This window comes from Moschus berezovskii, chromosome 1, assembly GCF_049115385.1.
Source record: "Moschus berezovskii isolate FMDL1 chromosome 1, NW_MosBer_1.0, whole genome shotgun sequence".
NCBI classification, from domain to species: Eukaryota; Metazoa; Chordata; class Mammalia; order Artiodactyla; family Moschidae; genus Moschus; species Moschus berezovskii.
Genome location: NC_142460.1, coordinates 37,348,717 through 37,372,211, shown reverse-complemented (window position 1 = coordinate 37,372,211; position 23,495 = coordinate 37,348,717). Strand labels below are relative to the sequence as shown.

At 35.8% G+C, this 23,495-nt stretch overlaps 1 protein-coding gene across 2 annotated transcripts in view; it reads right to left on the bottom strand.

Annotated features, from left to right (window-relative positions):
• Window positions 1–7,196, bottom strand: part of TMPRSS15 (transmembrane serine protease 15) — a 140,973-nt gene extending 133,777 nt beyond the window's left edge. For both annotated transcript variants that reach the window (XM_055417759.2, XM_088837087.1), the window contains exons 1-3: window positions 7,052–7,196; window positions 3,591–3,721; window positions 3,027–3,094 (exon numbers count right to left, since the gene is read on the bottom strand). In XM_055417759.2, the coding sequence (XP_055273734.2) occupies window positions 3,027–3,094; window positions 3,591–3,721; window positions 7,052–7,196 (344 nt within the window). The remainder of the gene's footprint in view (window positions 1–3,026; window positions 3,095–3,590; window positions 3,722–7,051) is intronic.
• Between the last annotated feature and the right edge of the window lie 16,299 nt (window positions 7,197–23,495).

Sequence of the window (23,495 nt, the reverse complement as noted above, 5' to 3'; positions counted from 1 at the left end):
AATGCCCATTTTCATTTCAAAGCCCCTTTTCAGTGGAATATCTGAGTTCATCCTTTAAAAAAAAAAAGGAAAATCCTATTATACAGAAAGCCTGTGTGCAATAAATCAAACGTTTCTTATCTCTTATTTCCCTTAATGATATTGATAACCTCTAGGGTTGCTGAGTAAACAGAAGTCTTTCCTTTCCTAACTTGATGACTTATCTGTGCTCAAAGGGCAAAATAAGCTTCCTATTGCTACAAAGGGTAAGTAGCACTTTATTAAAAGAATCAACTCTTAAATGCTCTTTGAGTCAAAGCATTTTCCACAAAGCAGAGTAATAAAAGGCTTCCCAGACATGGGCAGACCATTTGCTTGTCCTGCAGAGTAGCTCAACACACACACACACATACACACATATGGACATAAAACTTAATGGAGGAGGAAAGAGTTGACACTAAATAATATTCTTAAAAGGAAGAAGAGATAGGTTAATGACTAACTGTAGTATTCTGAGTGCTATAATTTGACCATATACACATGCATAGAGTATGTGTTTCATTAAAATCAGTAACAAAAAATGAAATAGGCATTTTTAAGGATTTTTACATGTATCTTTCAGAGTTGATATGGCTACTGTTAGTTGAGAGGTCAGTTATTTCTGTTTCTTGATTTTATCAATCAGTTTAAAGTAAAAATAATTTATAAAAGTAGTTAAGAGTCTGCCACTTATTTCTATATGCTTCTCTGATGGCTCTGGTGGTAAAGAATCTGCCTGTAATGGAGACCCAGGTTCGATCCCTGGGTTGGGAAGATCCCCTGGTGAAGTAAATGGCAACTCACTGCAGTATTCTTGCCTGGAGAATCCCATGGACAGAGGAGCCTGGTGGACTATACTCCATGGGGTAGCAAAGAGTCGGACATGACTGAGCAACTCACATTTTCACTTTTTTCTGTAAGTGGAATATGTCATTTTATATCATATTAGTTAAAGTAAACCTAAATGTTTGCTTGTTACTTTCTTTCCTGCTTCTAAATTTCTTTTCTCATCCTTTTCTTTTCAGTCTCCCAAAGCACCTACCTGTAATTTATCTTACAGACATTTTCATGAAATTCCTTTGCGTTGCATCTTTTAAAAACTCACTTCTGATTTAAAATTAGTTCAACTACAACTAGGTGAAAGTTTCTCTATACTGATGAAGTATATTATTTGAGAATTGTTATAAAATATGTATCAAGGTTTAGGTACTATATTGGTCTCCTAGGTAGTTTAAAGGAAGGGAAAGAAATAATTCCTCAGCTCAAATAATTTACAGTTTCAAATATAGTGATTTTACTATCTAGAGAAATGTAGGGTTACTTAATAAATATCAAAGAAAATGCTAGGGTTTTGATAAACTACCAGACCTTATATAAAAGTCTGTATTCAGCAAATTTTCCCAATTGAGTAAAAACAAAGTTATCCAGCAAGTTGTAAGCAAGAAAAGACAAATAGTTCCATTAGGGAAATCATCCTAATAAACTCTGCACTACATATTGTTCTTAGTGTAGATTTCACTGGGCAGAGCCTTATGAAGGTGAGGAAGAACATGGGATCCCGCTCCTTAAAAGTGATAGTTGCTCAGTCGTGTCTGACTTTTTGTGACCCCATGGACTTAGCCTGCTAGGCTCTTCTGTCCATGGAATTCTCCAGGCAAGAACACTGGAGTGGGTAGCCAGTCTCTTCTCCAAGGGAATCTGTGCTAAACTTTTAAGAACTAAATATTAATTGAAGTTTTAATGTAGATCTCCACACCCAGTCCTTTCTAAAACTGGAAAGGAGAAATTGGTTCCACTTACTCTAAAATAGATAATTAACTTAAAGTGAAATGAAAGCTTGCATTTATGGCTTTACCTACACAGAATAAATACTGACTAAATATTTTAAACAACATTTTGAGTAAAATATACAAACAAAAAACACTAATAAATCTTTCCTGAGAGGCTACATGCCTCCTTCTAGCCCTGAAATTAGGTTATGAAAGAGGTTATCAGAGATCATAAACCCTGGAAAACAGGAGTCAAAGCCTCTGTGTTGTGGCCAGGGGTGAAGACAGTAGATGGGGTGGAGCTGACTGGCTACTAAGACTAAGATATCATGAATATGCTATCTGGGATAAAGAATGATAAAGATAAATAGGTAAATGGGTGAAAAATAACATTTTTTTTTTTAGTATTTAGTAAAATAAAGCTTTGTGCTTTTGTTCATTTTGTTCCAACAAGAAACAGCAAGGACTAACATTTCCTTCTGCCCATTAACTAATTTGACCTTCTGTCATTGTTCTTCTAAGTATAATCTCTTTTTCTTTGACTTGACCTATCTATGTTTGGTCCCTGTGAACCAATGGACTGTTATACAAATGTCAGGACTGTTGTGAAGACCATGTAACAAGTATCTTTGGTGGTAGACTTTCTGGTTTAATTGTTTCTGATCTGAGATAGATTTCGCGCGTGCTCAGTCATGTCTGACTCTTTGCGGCCTTGTGGACTGTAGCCCGTCAGGCTCCCCTGTGCATAGAATTATCCCAGAAAGAATACCAGAGTGGGTGGTCATTTCCTCCTCCATGGAATCTTTCCCACTCAGGGATCAAACTCGCATTTCCTGAGGCTCCTGCAATGGCAGGCAGATTCTTTACTGAGCCACTGGGGAAGCTTGGAAATAGATTAATTAATTAATTAATTAATTAATAAACTAAAGTGAGACTCTTTGTATTCTCCAATAACCTGGAATCCCCTGTGGCTTCCATTGGATACAGGTTAACTGTCAGACTCAACTTCACTATTTTTCATGTGTCTCTGAAAGATTTTGTACTCACGTGAAGGAAATATGTTAATATAAAAATCTATACTGTGCCACTTTTCTCAACCCTCCCATAAAATGTTGAAAATTTAAAATATACCATTATCTTCTAAAAATTGTGATGCTCTTTTTACAAATATTAGCAAAGAGATTACTATGTTGGGATTTTGTGCTTTCTATCTATATAAAAATTTTGAGCTATACTCACTCAAATCGTAAAACTCTGGAGTTTTTATATTCATTTTTCAGATTACTTGATTGAAAGATATCATCTATCTGAAAGAAAGTTAAAAAGACATATTAAATTTAATATTTTATTTATTAAGTAAAATATTGAACAAATTTAAACAAAATCATTTTTACATTCTTCTTAGAACTATTTTGGGGTTCATCCCTTCTCTGTGATGATACAGTTCATATATTTAAGTATCCTGAGCAGTTGTATTTATTGGCTGATTTTTTTCAAAGAGAATAAGATCTATGTGGGCTTCCCTGATGGCTCAGATGGTAAAGAATCTACTTGCAACGCGGGAGACCTGGGTTGGGAAGATTCCTGGAGAAGGGAACAGCTACCCACTCCAATATTCTAGCCTGGAGAATTCCATGGACAGAGGAGCCTGGCAGGCTACAGTCCATGGAGTCACAAAGAGTCAGACATGACTGAGTGACTTTCACTTTCACTGTCAAGATCTATGTATCTTTAGCAAGTAGTTAGTGAAATTATGTTATGAAATTTTAACATAGTTAAAGAGAGAAAGAGAAAGTCTCCTACCATTTGTTGAATGTCAAAAGCAAGAACTTTGAAGTCCACTGAGAGTTTGTCTTGCAAATGAGGATTATAAGTAGCTCCGGATGTTATTTTCAATGTCCCTCTGGCTTCATGACTTTTTCCAAATGCTACATCTAGATGAATTTATAAGAAGCAAAACACTGAAAATGTGAATGATGAGTAAGAAAATATGCACATTCTGGTTAAGACACAGAAGTAAAATTCTTGCTTAATGTGTTGACTCTGGAGTTCTTGCTTTTTCTTTTTAGTCTTCCTGTTTCATCATCAGCTGCTTTTATCTTTTAATTTTTTTCTTAGCTATCTAGTTGTTTTAAAAAATTGAAAATTAAAACTTCATCTCTGTCCCATTATAATTTTTTTTCTTTTCTTTGAAATCTAACCAACTCTGCAAGCTTCCAAGTTTTGTTTTGTTTTTGTCTGTTTGTTATTGAGATTCCTGTTGGAAGATAGAGGAATGATCAACTCCAACCAATTATGGGAACTGATTCAGGGAAACATGGTGAGAAAGGCACCATTAAAAGTTTTGTAGTTGCTCTCAGATACTTCTTGAACACCTAGCATCAAGGGAGACTGCTGGTTTTCTACATGTGGATTTCTGTGAGGATTTCAGTGTGTGCATTACTTTGAAGCATAGCTTTGAAACTACTTCTTTCATTCTAGTAATTATAAATTTGACATGTATAACCTTTTGCCATTAGATGGGGACTGTCATTATTGGAGAAGTTATTGAGAATGCTGCAGAAAATATAATTATCTCAATATGAAAAATATGTAAAAAAAAAGCTAACAAATTGGGTAGGGACGTGGGAAATAAAATATGCCATTAAGTCCAATACAATACTTTTATGTGATAATTTTCCTTGAATGTATGTTCAAAACGAATTGGTTCAGATGAAGCTCATACAATGATGAGATCATTAATAAATGTGCTAATAATGATGCATTGACCTGATATGAGAAGATGCTATTTTTACTTTTTTTCCAGCTGGGGAAATTGGGGCTTATACTCACTAAGAAAAAGTTTCAATGTTATAGAAGTGATAGGTATGGAATTTGGACAAAGGATTGACTGACTTCAAACCTCAAGAACTGTCATGCTGTGCTGTGCTTAGTTGCTCAGTCATGTCTGACTCTTTGTGACGACATGTCAACAGTAGCCTGGAAGGCTCCTCTGTCCACGGAGATTCTCCAGGCAAGAATGCTGTTCCCTTCTCCAGGGGGTCTTCCCGACCCAGGGATCAAACCCAGGTCTCCCATATTGTATATATTGACATAAATCTCTTAGTTCAGAAGAAACTTTAGAATTAATATTTTAAACAATACTCAAAATAATATTTAGATTTGTGTATTTAAAAGACAAGGAAAGACCAAGGAACTGTCATGGATTGCCAGAGCCTGAGGAAACATGGAAACTAAATACAGTGTAGGGATCCTGAACAAGGAAAGCCATTAGTGAAGAAACTGGTGAAATTTGAATAGACTCTTTAGTTTCGTTAATATCATTGTAACAATTTTATTAATTTCTTGGTTGTGATAGTTGTACTATGTATATACTAGATACTGACATTAGGGGAACTTGTATGAATGTTATAAAATAATTCTACAATTTTTACAACTTTCTGAAACCTAAAATGATTTCCAATAAAAGTGTTAAGTATAAAGTATGAAATATATTAAAGAAAGTGTAAAGTAAACTAAAGATTGAAGGCCAAATGAGAAGAGGGCAGCAGAGGATGAGATGGTTAGATAGCATCACCGGCTCAATCAACACGGACTTGAGCAAGTTCTGGAGACAGTGGAGGACAGGGAAGCCTGGCATGCTGTAGTCCATGGGGTCTCAGAGAGTCCAACAGGCTTGGATACTGAAGAACAACAACAACCATTAAAATATGTACTGAAAGTGTGTCTTATATCCTGTGGTGTACTGTCATAGTTTTGTTCCAAATCTCTTCTTATATTCAGTTGTTCATGATTAAATCGCACTAACTTTTTATTTTCCTGGTAAAAAACTAACTTTCGTATTTTTATTGAGTATCAAACATTCCAATGGACTTCCAAATGATTACATGTCCTTGAAGGTATTCACAGGGCATTTAAGACCAAAGTGGTCACTTTTCTAAAAGTCTCAGTGAACTTCTAAAATTTATTTAATTTTATACCCGCAAGCCTTCCTTCTCTTTGTATATAGCTATAGTAGTAATATAAACCAGGGATTATATTGGAATTCTTTTATAGAACTTCAAATCATATTTATTATCTCTAATTTAAGCTTATTTGCTAAGGGAAAAGAACTAACTCAAAGGTTGAGAATTTTCTCAGTAAAACCAAAATTACTACCGTTAAATGGTTTTGAAGGAATTAATATACAATGTAATTCACCATTTTATAAAAATGTGAAAATTTTCTCAGAAAAAGTAAGTCAAATATTCAGGTTTTTTGCTATGCTAACAATTTTTAAAAAATCATATAAATGCGTAAATGGTAGAGTGCACATTCTCCAGTTAGATTATCTAGTTTGTACTACCCGGCAATGCTGCAAATTGAAACAAGTTACCTAAATTCTGCCTCTGGTTTTTCACTTGTAAAATGGGCATAACAATAGAAACTAACTCATAGATTTGTTGTAACAAGAGAATACATTTGTAAAGCTTTTAAAAGCAGTTGGTACAGGTAATTTGGACTTCCTGGCTGGCTCAGATGGTAAAGAATCTGCCTGAAATGCAGGAAATCTGGATTTGATCCCTAGGTTAGGAAGATCCCCTGGAGAAGGGAATGGCTACCCACTCCAGTATTCCCTGGAGAATTCCATGGGCAGAGGAGACTGGTGGGCTACAGTCCATGGGGTTGCAAAGAGTTGGACATGACAGGTTGGCTGGCACAACACAGGTCATTTAGCTCTAAAAAAGAGTTTCTTTTTCTTATTTATTTAATTTTTCTGTTAATCACAAATTGCTACTCAGGCATCTTGAGACATTTATAAATCCCCAATTATACCAAGGTTCCTTTATATTGTTATAATTAAAATTGATGTACTAATAAGAATGAAAATATAATTCTCCAGAAATAAGCAATATTTTTTCTTTAAATTGGCCTATTTAGCCACTTCTATAGTCAACAAGGTTTGAATGTGTTTATGATTTAAATTCTATCAGAACAGACCCAAAGGCCATGAAACTACTTTGTTACATGTTGAAACTGAAAATCTAATGATTTTTTAAATTTTAAATAGTCTTATATTCAAACTTTGAATTAAATTCAAAATTACATACCAACTTAAAAAAATTCCTATGATGTGGACTAAGGTGAAGCATCTGAATGCAATATAAATACCTTGCCAGGAAATTAATCACAGCAGTGGATACAATATGCTGGCAGGATCCTGGAGACTGAAGTGTATATGTTCACCTGTGAGCACTTTCTGTAGCCAACCTTATGTAACTTACCTTTGACTGATCCCTGGATTGACAGCCAGGACACTGCAATTAATCCAGCACAGAGCGCCACCAATATGACAAAGAGAACTGCAAACATGACTTCATAGGTGCTGAGAGAACGGCGCCTTGATGGCACACTTCGCTTTGACCCCATTTTTGGTTTTCAAAGGTTTGCTACTCCAAGGACTCTGGAAGAGCACAGAAGCTTGTAGCAATTGAAGACAGAAACTTGCCAGTTCTCAAAGAACTTTTGTCAAACAACAAATCTACATTAGTCTTACTAGTCAGTGTAAATGAATGTGTATGTCCCTTTGGCAGCATTACATCTCTATACATTAACTAGCTTTTATCTTTAAGAAGTTAATCTTTAATAAGATATTAGTGAGTACAGAGATGTTTAGAGTCATAAATGTTAATCACCTGAGCAGGTCAGTGTCAATGTCAATGAAATTAACTGAATGTTGTAAACAAAAATGAAACTTTATCATTTTGAGAACTGGTAGAAGAAATATGGGAATACCAGACCACCTGACCTGCCTCTTGAGAAACCTGTATGCAGGTCAGGAAGCAACTGTTAGAACTGGCCATGGAACAACAGACTGGTTCCAAATAGGAAAAGGAGTACATCAAAGCTGTATATTGTCACCTTGCTTATTTAACTTATATGCAGAGTACATCATGAGAAATCCTGGGCTGCTGCTGCTGCTGCTAAGTCACTTCAGTTGTGTCCGACTCTGTGTGACCCCATAGACGGCAGCCCACCAGGCTACCCCATCCCTGGTATTCTCCAGGCAAGAACACTGGAGTAGATTGCCATTTCCTTCTCCAATGTGTGAAAGTGAAAAGTGAAAGTGAAGTCACTCAGACGTGTCCAACCCTTAGCGACCCCATGGACTGCAGCCTACCAGGCTCCTCCATCCACGGGATTTTCTAGGCAAGAGTACTGGAGTGGCTTGCCATTGCCTTCTCCGAATCCTGGGCTAGAAGAAGCATAAGCTGGAATCAAGATTCCCGGGAGAAACATCAATAACCTCAGATATGCAGATGACACCACCCTTATGATAGAACGGGAAGAGGAACTAAAAATGAAAGTAAAAGAAGAGAGTGAAAATGTTGGCTTAAAGCTCAACATTCAGAAAACAAAGATCATGGCATCTGGTTCCATCACTTCATGGGAAATAGATGGGGAAACAGTGGAAACAGTGTCAGACTTTATTTTTTGGGGCTCCAAATCACTGCAGATGCTGATTGCAGCCCTGAAATTAAAAGACGCTTGCTCCTTGGAAGGAAAGTTATGACCAACCTAGATAGAATATTGAAAAGCAGAAACATTACTCTGCCAACAAATGTCCGTCTAGTCAAGGCTATGGTTTTTCCCGTGGTCATGTATGGATGTGAGAGTTGGACTGTGAAGAAAGTTGAGCACCAAAGAATTGATGCTTTTGAACTGTGGTGTTGGAGAAGACTCTTGAGAGTCCCTTGGACTGCAAGGAGATCCAACCAGTCCATTCTAAAGGAGATCAGTCCTGAGTGTTCATTGGAAGGACTGATGCTGAAGCTGAAACTCTAATACTTTGGCCACCTCATGTGAAGATCTGACTCATTGGAAAAGACCCTGATGCTGAGAGGGATTGGGGACAGGAGGAGAAGTGGACGACAGAGAGCGAGATGGCTGGATGGCATCACTGAGTCAATGGACATGAGTCTGAGTAGACTCCGGGAGTTGGTGATGGACAGGGAGACATGACGTGCTACAGTTCATAGGGTTGCAAAGAGTCGGACACAACTAGGCGACTGAACTGAACTAAGAAGAAATATGAAATTCATGATTGTCAAATTAGTCATTGGGCACACACATGATATTTGTAGTAAGTCCCTAACAGATCGACCTTCTACCCTCTGACTGAGGTCATTATTAAGGCATTTATCCTGTTTTATGTAGGTTTAGACATTCTAAAGTTAACTTTTACTTTTAAGCACAGGTAAATATATATATATATATATAGGATAACATATATTAACACTTATATCTCTCTTCCCACCCTCCCTCTATCCCACTTTCTTTCTCTCTATTTAGAGAATCTATCTATCTATCTATCTATCTATCTATCTATCTATCTATCTTATTGGGAGCTTCCCTGTTGGCTCAGATGGTAAAAAATCCTCCTGCAATGCAGAAGTCCCAGATTCAACCCCTGGATGGAGAAAATTCCCTGGAGAAGGGAATGGCAACCCACTCCAGTATTCTTGCCTGGAGAATTCTATGGACAGAGGAGCCTGGTGGGCTACAGTCCATGGGTTCACAAAGAGTCAGACATGAAACAATCACAAATTTTGCAATCTTCATTATTTCACCCATCTAAAGTTACGCAGTGTAAGGGAGTATGGATCTAATGTAAAGGAAAGTCCACATGAAGAAGGCATCACATGCCAACATTTTAATGTCCTCATGTGGTTATCAATGAACAAGAGTAATTGCTGTGGGAGGAATTAAGAATTTGTTTCTCTTTAAAGGAAGTATTCTGGGTGGGGAAGACATTACTCACTTGCCTTGAACTTTATTATTTTAAATGTCCCAACAATAATGACAGGACATGTTGAGATAACCCACACTCATGATGATGGATATGTGAAAGCCAAGACTGTTCTCTGATAATAAAAGTACAGTTCATCATGAGGCCTTCCACATTTTGAATAACAACTAATTTAGAATTAAAATTAATAAATAAAGCCAAACTTGTTCTGAAGTAAGCCAATTTGTCTCTTGTTCTGGCAAATAAAATTGGTCAAAGGCAAGGAAGTACTAGGTCCCGGGTTGATGTGCTGAAAGTGTGGCATATTATATTGGCTCAAACAAGCAATTATTTGTTTCGTCTTCTATACTCTTGAACAAAAAGAACCATATGTTGCTCTCTGAAAGCCTTGCTAATGAAAAGTGGAATATAAATAAATAAAGGTAAGTCACGCAATATATGTATATTTTTTATTTAACTGAGTTCATACTAAGTATTCTTAATCACTTTAAAATACACATGAAATGAGAGAAACCATGGATGGAGTTGGGAGAGCTTCATCTTCATCATGTTCTAGGAGATGATTCTCATGATAAGTGAGACCCTCCTATACAATTGGAGACTTGCGAGGGTCCGCTTGAATTTTGGGGAGTCAAGAAGATGGAGATAAATGACTGTTTTCTTCATTATAGCTGTTGCATAGGCTATTGCTTTCAGAAAATCAAGTTGAATTTTCTTTTGACTTTATATAAGGGAAGAAAAAGATAGTAAAATTAGTTCATGCACCATCCTCCACACAGGGCAATAATATATTAAACAGAAAATTGAAAATCAATAATTATATACTTATGTTCAGAAATGAAATCAACATTCATATTATAAATTTTCCTCAAATTATATGCTTTTAGTGGCTATGCTTATTATGTTCAAATAAATGAGTGGAAGAATAGCTTTTCTTTAAGAAGACGTTGATTTATGAAAGACAGACTGAAAGAAGATGATCAGGTTAATGTGAAAAAGGGCAAATTATGTGTCTTGAAACTGAAAAAGTTACGAAAATGAAATGGAACTTGTCATGCTGTGCTGCACTTAGTTGCTGAGCCATATCTGACTCTTTGCCACCCCATGGACTGCAGCCCACCAGGCTCCTCTGTCCATAGAATTCTCCAGGCAAGAATACTGGAGTGGATATCCATGCCCTCCTCCAGGGGGTCTCCCAAACTCAGGGATTGAATGCAGGTCTCCTGCATTGCAGGTGTATTCTTTACTATCTGAGCCACCAGGGAAACCCAAGAATACTGGGGTAGGTAGCCTATCCTTTCTCCAGGGGAATTTCCCAACTCAGGAATCGAACTGGAGTCTCCTGCATTTCATGTGAATTCTTTACCAGCTGAGCCACAAGAAAGAAAGAAAGTGAAGTTGCTCAGTCGTGTCCCACTCTTTGTGATCCTATGGACTGTAGCCTGACAGTCTCCTCCATCCATGGAATCTTCCTGGCAAGAATACTGGAGTGGGTTGCCATTTCATTCTCCAAGGGATCTTCCCTATCCAGGGATCAAACTGAGGTCTCCTGCATTGCAAGTAAACTCTGAGCCACAAGGAAGTTCCCCAAGTCACCAGAGAAGCCCAGAACTTGCCATCTCAGATAACAAAACTCATTAGACAGTTATAATAAAGAGTGATATTGGGCCAAGAGTGAAAAAATATCTTAGTGGAACAGAATAAGGAATTCACAAGCAACTTGATTCATATATGGAAATTTCATATGTCAAAAAGATAGTCTTACTAATATGTGAAGAAGAATGCTATTTCATAAATAATGCTGGGTAATCAGGTTATTCTTCAAGGGATATAAAATTAGATCTTTGTCTCACATCATAAGAAAAATAAATTCCAGGTGGATAAAAAACAAAAAACTACAGAAAAAATCTTTGAAATAAATGTAGAAAGATGTTTTCCTGAAGTAGGATACTAAGGGAGATTTTTTTTTTAAATTGTCATTTTATTAAAAATATGAATTAGAAAGAATATTGATAAATTTAGCCAATAATAACACAAACTGGATTTTAAACAGAAGACCTATAATGAAAGTAAAAACAAAACACAAAGTAGATTGCTTCCTTATTTAGTTTTCTTCATTTTTTACTGTGTATGTTTTTATTTGGTTACAACAGAACAGAACTGAGGCTAAGACTTTTGTATGAGTTTCTCAAATTTATTTGGAAGGTAATCCAAACAAAGTCTATGAGAAGAGTTGGGAAGTGAAAAGTGGGGAACAATAAAGGCAATAAAACTATATAATCAAGCCAGAAACCACTGTAGGCTCAGGAACATAAACCTGCTGTGGACTGTGTGAAACAGAGAGAAAAGTCCTCAGGATTACCCCAATTAATGGGCAAGGAAGCAGGGATGTTTATTAACCAAATAGCCGTGCTCACCGGCAGAAAGGAGTTTCTGGGGCTTTAACTTTCCTACCTTCAGCTCACCCTGTGTGTATATAGAACATTCATGAAAAATTGCTTTCAGTTTGCAGAGATGAGTGAGAGCACATGTGGGAAGGACCCTTATAGTTTCCAACTGAGAAAATACTTTCAAGAACTCATGGAAAATTTCTGCTAAATAACATTTAAAAGACAAACACCAGGCAATTAACAAAAGCACAAATCCTAACACATTTTAAAGAAATGAAACATAAAAACACAAATGTCTACAGGCAGTCAATTTTAGTAGATGGTCAACTTCAGTAATAATTACAGAATTCCAATTAAAATAAAAAATGAAATATAGTGTTTTGTACCATTTATTAAATAAAAATTTAAAAATAAGAGATAAAAAATTTCTCCAATTATAATCTTAGCTGGACTGATCATAACCCCCAGTGTATACCCACCACAGATGGACAAAATAACTTCTGCAACATCAATACAAAGGAAGGGCAATGGTTGATGATATCTAAGGCACTCCCAGCACAAATTGGTACGAAAATCTATTCAGGGAAATAATTAGCAAGAAAAAAAAAAAAAGAAATATTATTGACCTCAAATATACTAGCAACATTTAGCATTCTTAGTATTTCTAAGCAATGGCAACTATTAATTGTGAGAAATAAAATTAAAATCATATTGAAGAGCAATTTGATAGTATCTATCAAAACAAAATAGACACATAGAATTTGACTCCCAAGTTCATCTTACAATTATACCTCCTAAAGAAACTCTAACACATGCAGATAATGAGACAATATAACAATATTCATCATAAAACTACTTTAAGCCTCACAAAGTAGAGAGAAAACTTGTGTCCATCAATAGGGAAATGAATTGTACTTTTTACATGATAAAATATTATACACATTATAAGTATACAAACTGGAGCTCTATGTAACAGTTTGGAAATAATCAACAAACTTTTTACATAAAGAAACCAGTTAAACCCCAAGATCTAGCCATGTCCACCAGCAGATAGACAGACAGACAGACCAATAGAACATCCTTTCAAATGTTGCTGAATACATATTCAAGTGATGTGGGACATTCTGCAGGATAGATCAAATACTATACCACAAAACAAGGCTTATCAAATTTAAGAAGATTGAACTCATATTAAGCATCTTATGAGGTGAGACTAGAGACTGTGAACTAGAAGTCAGTTACTCTGTGGCACACCTGGAACTAATATATCATTGTATGTCAAATTATATCTTAATAAAAACAAGAAAGAATTTGCAGAAGAATATATGCAGTGTTAAACTTTTTTAAAGTCAAAAAAGAAAATAATCTGTTTAAGAATGTAGTTACATGTAATGAAAGTTTACATATGAATGATAAATTAAAAATTCAATATAATGATTCTGTTCTGTTCTGTTCAGTCACTCAGTCGTGTCTGACTCTTTGCGACCCCGGGGACTGTAGCCTACCAGGCTTCTCCATCCATGGGATTCTCCAGGCAAGAATACTGGAGTGGGTTACCATTTCCTTCTCCAGGGGATCTTCCCGACCCAGGGATCGAACCCGGGTCTCCCGCATCGGAGGCAGACGCGTGACTTCTAGCTAAAAAGGGGACTGGATAGTGTGAGAATGGAATATCAACCAGGGGGACTTCAACTGTATTTGAATTGTGTTGATTGTCTTAAAAGTTTTGAAATAAATTAGTGAACCATGTTAACTTGACAAAATTAGATGATTGGGACACATGAATTAATAGTTTTCTGTATTATTCTATTATATGTATGGTCTTCCCAGGTGGCTCAGTGGTAAAGAATCTGCCTGTCAATGCAGGAGATGTGGGTTCCATCCCTAGGTTGTGAAGATCCCATGGAAGAAGAAATGATAACCCACTTCAGTATTCTTTCCTGGAGAAAATCCCATAGACAGAGGAACCTGTTGGGCTGCAGTCCATAAAAAGTCAAACACGATTGAGTATGCACACAATATATATATGTCTGTGTGTGTGTGTACACTCAGTCATGTTTGATTCTTTGTGACCCCAAGAACGACAGCTCACCAGGCACCTCTGGTCATGGAATTTTTCAGGCAAGAATACTGGAGAGAGTTTTTTAAATATGTTTATATATATATATATATATATATATATATATATATATATATATATATATATATATATATATGGTCTCCCAAGGTAATTCAGCTTGTAAAGAACCTGCCTACAATGCAGGAGACCCTAGTTTCATTCCTGGGTCAGGAAATTCCCCTGGAGACAGGATAGGCTACTCAATCCTGTATTCTTGGGCTTCCCTGGTGGCTCTGATGGTAAAGAATCTGCTTGCAGAGTCGATCCCTGGGTTGGGAAGATCTCCTGGAGGAGGGCATGGTAACCCATCACAATATTCTTGCCTGGAGAACCCTCATGGTCAGAGAAACCTGATTGGCTACAGTCCATGGGGTCGCAAAGAGCTGAATACTACTGAGCAACTAAGCACAACATATATATATATATATATATATATATATAATGAAAGGGGAAGCATATGATTGAAGTCTCTGTTATATTAGTTTCATCTTATTTAATTACAACTAAATTTTAAAAATCTTTATGCCTAAGGCTTTTTACTTTGAGAAATGTAGAAGTCATAGAAACACCTGACCCCACTTAACTCAAATCATTGAATATTTATAAGCAAAACCTATATTTTAAACATATATTAAAATGTAACCATATATGCTAAAATGATCTAGATGAAGTAGAAACAAATAAGTAGGAACAAATATCTGGCATGGTTAATGAAGAGAATATATAACTCTGGAAAAGTAAGCATCATTAATATTCTTAATGAAGTTTTCAATGAGGAAAACAAAATTGTGACCACTTCAGTGATGGGAATGAGACATTTCAGTTAAGTGAAAAATGAAGTGGGAATAGACTTAAAGATAGTGAAAAATGTAGTAAGTAGAGCAAATATTGAACTTTTGAAGAGTTCAATATTGAACTCCTGCGTGAAATTTCATTCATTTAACTTATAATGAATGAAAGGTTAAGAAAAAAAAAACAAAACTAAGAAAATTGAATCTATAAACTCTTGTTAGTATTATTGAAGCAAAAGGACAGAGGGTTAAGAATCATGTTACACAATATAGTCCATTCATGTGCTAAATGTGATTTTATACTCTGACTGTGTACGTAGCTATAGTAACTACAAAGAGTTTCTCAAGATTAAGGCTTTGAACATTTATAAAACATTTCTTCCATTATTCAACAATATGTGAGAAAGTTCCAATAGCTTTCACCTTTAAATATGCAAAATTCATGGTCAGTAAATTAACACTTTGATGACTTTTATGATACATGGTTCAAAGAAGACTGAGCTGTATGAAATACACATTTGCTTGTCTCCATGCTGGTGTATTTGTTTACTTTTTTCTTTTTTTGACTTTTCATACAATTTTGACGTGTTATGCTAAAACTTAATTAATGAGTCTCTTTTTATTTTAGATGTTGTAAGGGTACAGTAAATTTCTTTGTGCAATATCTGAGGACTTTGATAAATATCTCTGGGGTGAAAAAAGATGGGATTTAGGTCCTTAAATATTTTTTTCAATGAACATCTTTAGATACTGTAATCACAGACATTTGTTCACTAGGTAATATTTTTACAGTTTTGACAGTTGAAGAAAAATTTGACTGAATGTGAAAGTGTGGAACCATACCACCCCTCTCTCAGAAGCTTGTAGATACTCTTCCACTAGTCTCTGGAAACAATTATTGAACTAGTTCTCTTTTATTACCATTCCGTTCATCTTTGATTGGATGTCCATCATCATTTGCCAGGTTTTACTGTGTGTGTGTTATTTTTAGGGTTGATGGATTCTATATTCCCTGAGTTTATTTATATGTGAGAAAAGTTCCTCTTTCTTTCATATCTGAGTGGTACTTTTCTGGGGGTCATATGCATGGATAAATATCAAGTTTATTTCTTTCTGGGAATTCTGAAGATATTTTTCTAATATTGTCTTTTTGATACAGAACAAAGCTAGAACACATCTAAAGCTAATTCAATATCTTATGTTTGTATGTGACATGCTTTACATCTGCTTAATTGCCTAGACAATTCTTTTTTCATTCTTGAGTCGCAATAGGAAATAAGTTGGCATTGATTATTATGAATTGAATTTTCTTGGAATGTTGTGTACCTTTTTCAGTTTCCACTTTATCTAAAAAATAATCTTTCATTAAAATTTTGAAAATTTTTGTGTTGTTCAATTTACTGGATATCTTACCGGGGGTTGAAGCTGAATTATTTTGGTTGTATTAGTAATTTCTTTATATTTATACATTCTTCTAATTATTACCATATCTGTAAGTTTCTCATATATTTAAATTATATACGATGTTCAATTCTATGCTTTCTGTTCTGTTGTTTCTAATTTATTGATAGTTTGTATAATGCTGTTGATTCAGATTGCAGTTTTTTTTTTAAAATAATCTTTCTTTTTTAACTACTTCTGTGTTTTATTATCTTATTGTTGACTTATTACTATCTTGAACTTATTTTCTTATTAACATATTTTGTAATAAGTAGTACTGTAGAAGAAGTCTGAGCACTGAAGAATTGATGCTTTCAAACTGTGGTGCTCAAGAAGACTCTTGAGAGTTCCTTGGACTGTAAGGAGATCAAACCAGTCAGTCCTGAAGGAAATCAGTCCTGAATACTCATTGGAAAGTCTGTTGCTAAAGTTGAAGCTCCAATATTTTGTCCACCTGATGTGAAGAGCTGACTCATTGTAAAAGGACCCTGATTCTGGGAAAGACTGAAGGAAAGAAGAGAAGAGGGCAGCAGAGGGTGAGATGGTTAGACAGCATCACCAAATCAATGGACATGAACTTGAGCAAACTCCAGGAGATAGTGAAAGACAGAGAAACTTGGCGTGCTGCAGTCCGTGGGGTTGCAGAGTTGGACATGATTTAGCAACTGAATAAAAACAACAAAGCTATAGAAGACTTTCCTTTGGTTGAAACTGCTTCTAGAGTCAGATTTTTGGACAACTTTTTTTTTTTTTTGGTAATTAATTTATTTTTTATTGGAGGCAAATTATTTTACAATATTATATTGGTTGGTTTTGCCATACATTGACATGAATTCACCCCGGATTTACATAAGTTCCCCCTCCTGAACCCCCCTCCCACCTCTCTCCTCCCTTTATCCTCCCTCTGGGTCATCCCCGCATGCCAGCCCCAAGCATCCTATAACATGCATTGACCCTGAACTAGTGATTCGTTTCACATATGACAACATACGTGTTTTAATGCCATTCTCCCAAATCATCCCACCCTCACCCTCTCCCACAGAGTCCCAAAGACTGTTCTATGCATCTGTGTCTCTTTTGCTGTCTCGTATACAGGGTTATCATTTGCATCTTTCTAAATTCCATATATATGCGTTAGTATACTGTATTGGTGTTTTTCTTTCTGGCTTACTTCACTCTGTATAATAGGCTCCAGTTTCATCCACCTCATTAGAACTGATTCAAATGTATTCTTTTTAATGGCTGAATAATACTCCATTGTGTATATGTACCAAAGCTTTCTTATCCATTCGTCTGCAGATGGACATCTAGGTTGCTTCCATGTCTTGGCTACTATAAACAGTGCTGCAATGAACATTGGAGTACATGTGTCTCTTTCAATTCTGGTTTCCTCGGTGTGTATGCCCAGGAGTGTGATTGCTGGATCATATGGCAGTTCTATTTCCAGTTTTTTGAGGAATCTCCACACTGTTCTCCATAGTGGCTGTACTAGTTTGCATTCCCACCAACAGTGTAAGAGGGTTCCTTTCTCTCCACATCCTCTCCAGCATTTATTGCATGTAGACTTTTGGATAGCAGCCATTCTGACTGGTGTGAAATGGTATCTCATTGTGGTTTTGATTTGCATCTCTCTGATTATGAGGGATGTTGAGCATTTTTTCATGTGTTCAAAATGGATTAGAGAGCTAAATGTAAGACCAGAAACTATAAAACTCCTAGAGGAGAACGTAGGCAAAACACTCTCCGACATAAATCACAGCAGGATCCTCCATGACCCACCTCCCAGAATATTGGAAATAAAAGCAAAAATAAACAAATGGGACCTAATTAAAATCAAAAGCTTCTGCACCGCAAAGGAAACTATAAGTAAGGTGAAAAGACAGCCTTCAGAATGGGAGAAAATAATAGCAAATGAAGCAACTGATAAAGGATTAATCTCCAAAATATACAAGCAGCTCCTGCAGCTCAATTCCAGAAAAATAAATGACCCAATCAAAAAATGGGCCAAAGAACTAAACAGACATTTCTCAAAAGAAGACATAAACATGGCTAACAAACACATGAAAAAATGGACAACGCTTTATAAATTAGTCTCTTCGCTTCTCCCTTCTTTCCTTCTGAGGTATATTTGCATGGCTGCCATGCTATTTCTTTTTATTTGGTTTGCTTAGTCCTCTTAGACTCTTTCCCATAGTTTTCCCATAGAGTAGGTGAATTCTCCATGTCTTTGTAGGAACTACATTTTGAGGAATTCATACAATATGCTTTTTTATTTTTTGTAAACTGAGGGATGGGGAGAAGGTTCTGAGGATGGAGAACAGACTCAGGAAGCTATCTATTCCGTATTTATGACCATTCATATTTCTTTCTCTCCTGCAATTTTGTCAAACAACCTACAGCAAAGTTACCCCTGTACCAATGTGGGGGTTTATTCTGTTTGTGAATGTGTGTGAGGTACAGCTGTGCTTTATACTCTTTCCTACAGATTTGTGAATAGCACTTAGAGATTACAAGGCCCTGTGGTTTCTACTTGTCTATACTGAGGTGCCCTAGCAGTCGGTAGTCACTAGGGATCACTGTGCTGGGTGCTAAACTGCTTCAGTGTGTCAGACTCTTTGCCACCCCATGGAATGTAGCCCACCAGACTCCTCTGTCCATGGCATTTTCCAGGCAAGAATACTGAATTGGGTTGCCAATTCCTTCTCCAGGGGATCTTCCTGACCCAGGGATCAAACCCGTGTCTCTTACATCTGTTTTGGAAGGCAGGTTCTTTACCACTACTGCTACCTGGTTCACCAGTTTGACCTGCTTTTCTACAGATTGCAAGATATTAAAAAAGTTAAAACTATTTTTAGTTCTCTTCAGCAATACTGGGGGCTTCCCTGATGGTCAGTGGCAAAGAATCCTCTTGAAATGCAGAAGACTCAGGATCCCTGGGTCAGAGAGAGCTCCTGGAGGGGGAAATGACAACCCAGGATTCTTGCTTGGGAAATCCAATGGACAGAAGAGACTGGTGTGCTACAGTCCAAAGGGTTGTGGGAGGATAGGGTTTGTTAGATAACTAATAGAAAAAGAGAGACAGGTTGAGCCTCATAATATTCTTGCTATTGGACAAAGTTTTTGCCAGGAACTTTGTTTATTGCTGTTGTTGTTTGTTTGCTTTGTTTCTGCACCACCCCATCCATCCTCCCTCCTATTGGTGAGTTTCAGCTTATAACTAGTTTATGACTCATTTAATTACAGTCTAGAGAAGGATATGTTAAGTTCAACTTCATTTCAGACTTTACCCAAAAGTCTATCCAATGCAATTTCAGACCTAAAGACTATAAAAATTTTATTCAACTAAAACTATACCTAAACATTAATTTATATATCATATCAAAAGTTCTTGGTTCTGAAAAAGTCTGAGGATACAATATTACTAAGTTCACTTATGGATCATGTTTTCAGCTAAATATTAGTTTACTCAAAGGTATATACATGAAAACTGAAAATAAAGAGAATAAAAATCCTTTCAATTTAAAGTAACCTTGTACATCATTTTACAGTCCCATCAACCAGTTGTTGGGTTCCTCTATTACTTTTAGGCTGATAGTAAAAATAAATCCCTTTAAGTTTTTACATACTGAAATATTCTGTTTAAATTGTAAAACAGCATTCTTTAATTTGCTAAAAAATATATTTTCCATTCAAAGAAGGGGGTGTGAGGTTGTGGAAAATGCACTAGTCTTGTAGACTTTGTAGACAGCAGGCTCACCTTCATGTATAGACATAGACACTTACCATGCAACCTGGGGCATTTTACTAAACCTGTTTCTGAGCTTCAGTTTTATTATCTGGAGAACAGTTATTGACCTTAAAATCAGTCTTATTTCCAAAATGTCCTGAGTTCATGACTTTTATAATGCCTTCCAAAGGAAGGTATATGATTTATGTCCCTTCACGTTAAAAGTCTTTGTTTCCCAAATTTCTTTCAGAGATTCACCAAAAGATTATCGCTGTGAGCCAATGTCTTTTCAGACATTTTCTTAAGATCTTTTCCTTCATCTCTCCCACTGACCTTTCATTCTCCCTGCTGTTTCTTTTTTATCCTTCTCTTGTCTGATGATAGTGAAACCCTATTTACTTTCCCTTTGCTAATGCAAATTGTGCGTTGATGTTCTTCATCCTTTGTTCCTGCTCTGCATGTAGCTTCTTACCTTGCTATATGAAAGTCACTCACACCAAGCTTATCTCCCTAATCTACTTTTGTCTGTAAAGTGGATTATGAAACTTTTAAATCAAAGGTATTATACCAGGACATGCTGAACTGCATAGCGCTTAACTGTTTCAAAAGAGAACTCTATTCATGACAGCATTCAAAAATTGACTTGTGTTTCAGGAAAGAAAAATATACTATGTTGGGAGAGATTGGTTTTTCCTAGTAGGGGTTACCACACTTTTTATAGCATTTTAGTTGGTTAGTAGGGAGCTCTGAAAAAATATCAGCATGTTCCTCCTTATAAGCAGCTAGTTTAGGTCATTTTCAAAGGAACCCCCTATGTACCCAGAATCCTAACCAATTCACAACCCCACGATTTTATATTGTTGTGATGGTCACATCTGTAGCTCAGGCTGGTTTTATCATCTCACCATGTTTCTTTTTAACTTTAATCATCTTAGTTCCTGGAGGTCAAAAGATTTTTTGATATTTAAAGGGAGTCAGCCTACTTGTCAAATTTTCTCAGTTCCTTTTCATCTAATTGCCCTGCTATCATCACTAAAGTTTTCTATCAAGCATTACTTTTTCCACAGAACAAGTCTGCCACATCAACTTGCTTTTCACTGTTCTGTCATTAAAACAGTTCCAGAAAACTCATTTTCTTTTCTTTCCTAACTAAAAGAATAAAGATCCAACTAAGAAATCATCTACTTAAGAAAACTAAAGTTTTCCACCTTGATCCAGACCTCAACCTCCCATGGAAAATTCTGCACTTCATTTTTTATTACTATGCCTTTTTAGATGACACTCAAAGAAATTCTTTTGGCAATATTTTTACTGAGTAAGTGTAATGAGTGCATGTCAGGCTCTTTGCAACTCCATGGACTGTAGCCCACCAAGCTCCTCTGTCCATGGGATTCTCCAGGCAAGAATTCTGGAGTGAGTTGCATATCCTCCTCCAAGGGATCTTCTCGAATCAGGGATCGAACCTGTGACTCCCATATCTCCTGCATTGCAGGTGGATTCTTTACCTCTGAGCCACCAGGGAATCCCAGTAAATATCAATGAATAGCTTCTTTATATGAATTTTGCTTACTTCTTTTTTACTGAGTGTCAGTTTCTAGATGAAAGTGACCAGGTATGCAGTTTTTGCTTAAATAATGTACTGTATCCGGAATTGTGTGTTTAATGAATGTTTCTTGTCGCTACTGCTAAGAGGGGATTATACACATCAAAAATAAAATAAGTTGGAGTAACCAGGAATGTAGCTTTGATCTTAAGCCACTATTTTAAGATGCAAAGTCAATGATAGAGGCATGAGTTTGGCAAAGTTAGTTAGGCATCAGGAATTAAGCAGTATACATACATATATATATATATATTAACTAAGATTTCTTACATTTTGTCATTGGAGAGATTGCATAGGTGTATAGCAAAGTGATACAGTCATATATATATATATATATATATATATATATGAATTAACAAAAGCAGTTCCCGTCTTTTGATGGGGTGCTCATGGTTTATAACATAAATGGCATTATTTTCAGAGAGGGATAACTTAGGTATGGCATTGGGTTTTTTTTTCTTTTTGAAGCTTGAGGCAGTTGTAAAATAACTTAATGTAGCTTTTTACAACTGTGTATTCTATAGTATTTTTTCATTTGGTGAAATTTTAACAATGTTTTTGGCATTGTGCTTTGTATTTTAATAAAATTGGAAAAAAATTAAAAAATAAGAAAAAAATTATGTAAACAAAACTGTAGTGGAGATAATTCTTTCCCTGTCTTCATTTTCTCTTCATCCTATTGGTCATGGAACTCCCTGAGTTTTCCTTGTGAGCCATGAGCAACAGCCCTTCTAGTTTAGATGTGGCCATGTGATTAATTTCAGGAGAGTGGGATATGACAGAAGGTTACATGTGCAACTTCTGGATCATCTCTTTATAGAGACTTGCTAGAATTTTCTTCTTTTTTTCTGAAGGCTAGAAAATGAGGAAAACTAGTAGTCTTGGAAGCTCTTAATACTTGTGAATGGCAGAGCCAGTCACATGCCCTGGTCCTTTGTGTTTGCACTAATATAGAGAAGAAAACAAAAATCTGTGTCATTTAATCAACTTATTACTTCTTTATCTCACTTATACAATAAACTGTTACTGTGAGTTTTATGAAGAATTTCAATATAATTCATGATATACTTTTAAAATGTTTTAAAAACATCTTTAGAAAATGCTTGTTTATTTAAAAGTAGAAATTCTCTAATTATGATATTTTGATAACATTTTTCTTTTCCATGAGTAATTATTCCAGTGTAGGAATGTATTTGTTCTCAATTTAATACACTGCCATTAGAATATTAATTAAAATATCTTATATATTTTTCCTTAATTTCTTTAAAACTTTTTCTAATTCTTATGATTTTATAGTATTTAAACTCCATTTTAACTGTTAATTTCCCAGGATATCCTAAATGAAAACTCAGAGCATCCTAAATATCTTTTAAACAGTGGACATGTGTGATTGAATCCCTCTGATTTATCTGTGGACTTCCTTGAAAGCTCAATTGGGAAAGAATCCACCTGCATTGCAGGAGATCCCGGTTCCATACCTAACAGTATAGATTTATCTATACTATTAACAAAGTGGGAATGATACTTTAGTTTGTGAAGTTCTAATATTTAGCTACAATGTGAAATTCTTTGATAAAGTCACAAGCTATTTGCAGCATACTCTAAAGCATTTTAAAAATTTGTTTTTTCTTTTTACTTTAAAATACCCAGAGCTTTTGACTTTATCTCTTGCTATTGGATATAATAAGCTTATTCATTCAAGGATATACACTTTTGTATCCTGCTGATACCTTGAATGTACTTATCTATTGTGGACACATTTTCAATGATCTTTCAGTTCAGTTCAGTCGCTCAGTTGTGTCCGACTCTTTGTGACCCCATGAATCACAGCACGCCAGGCCTCCTTGTC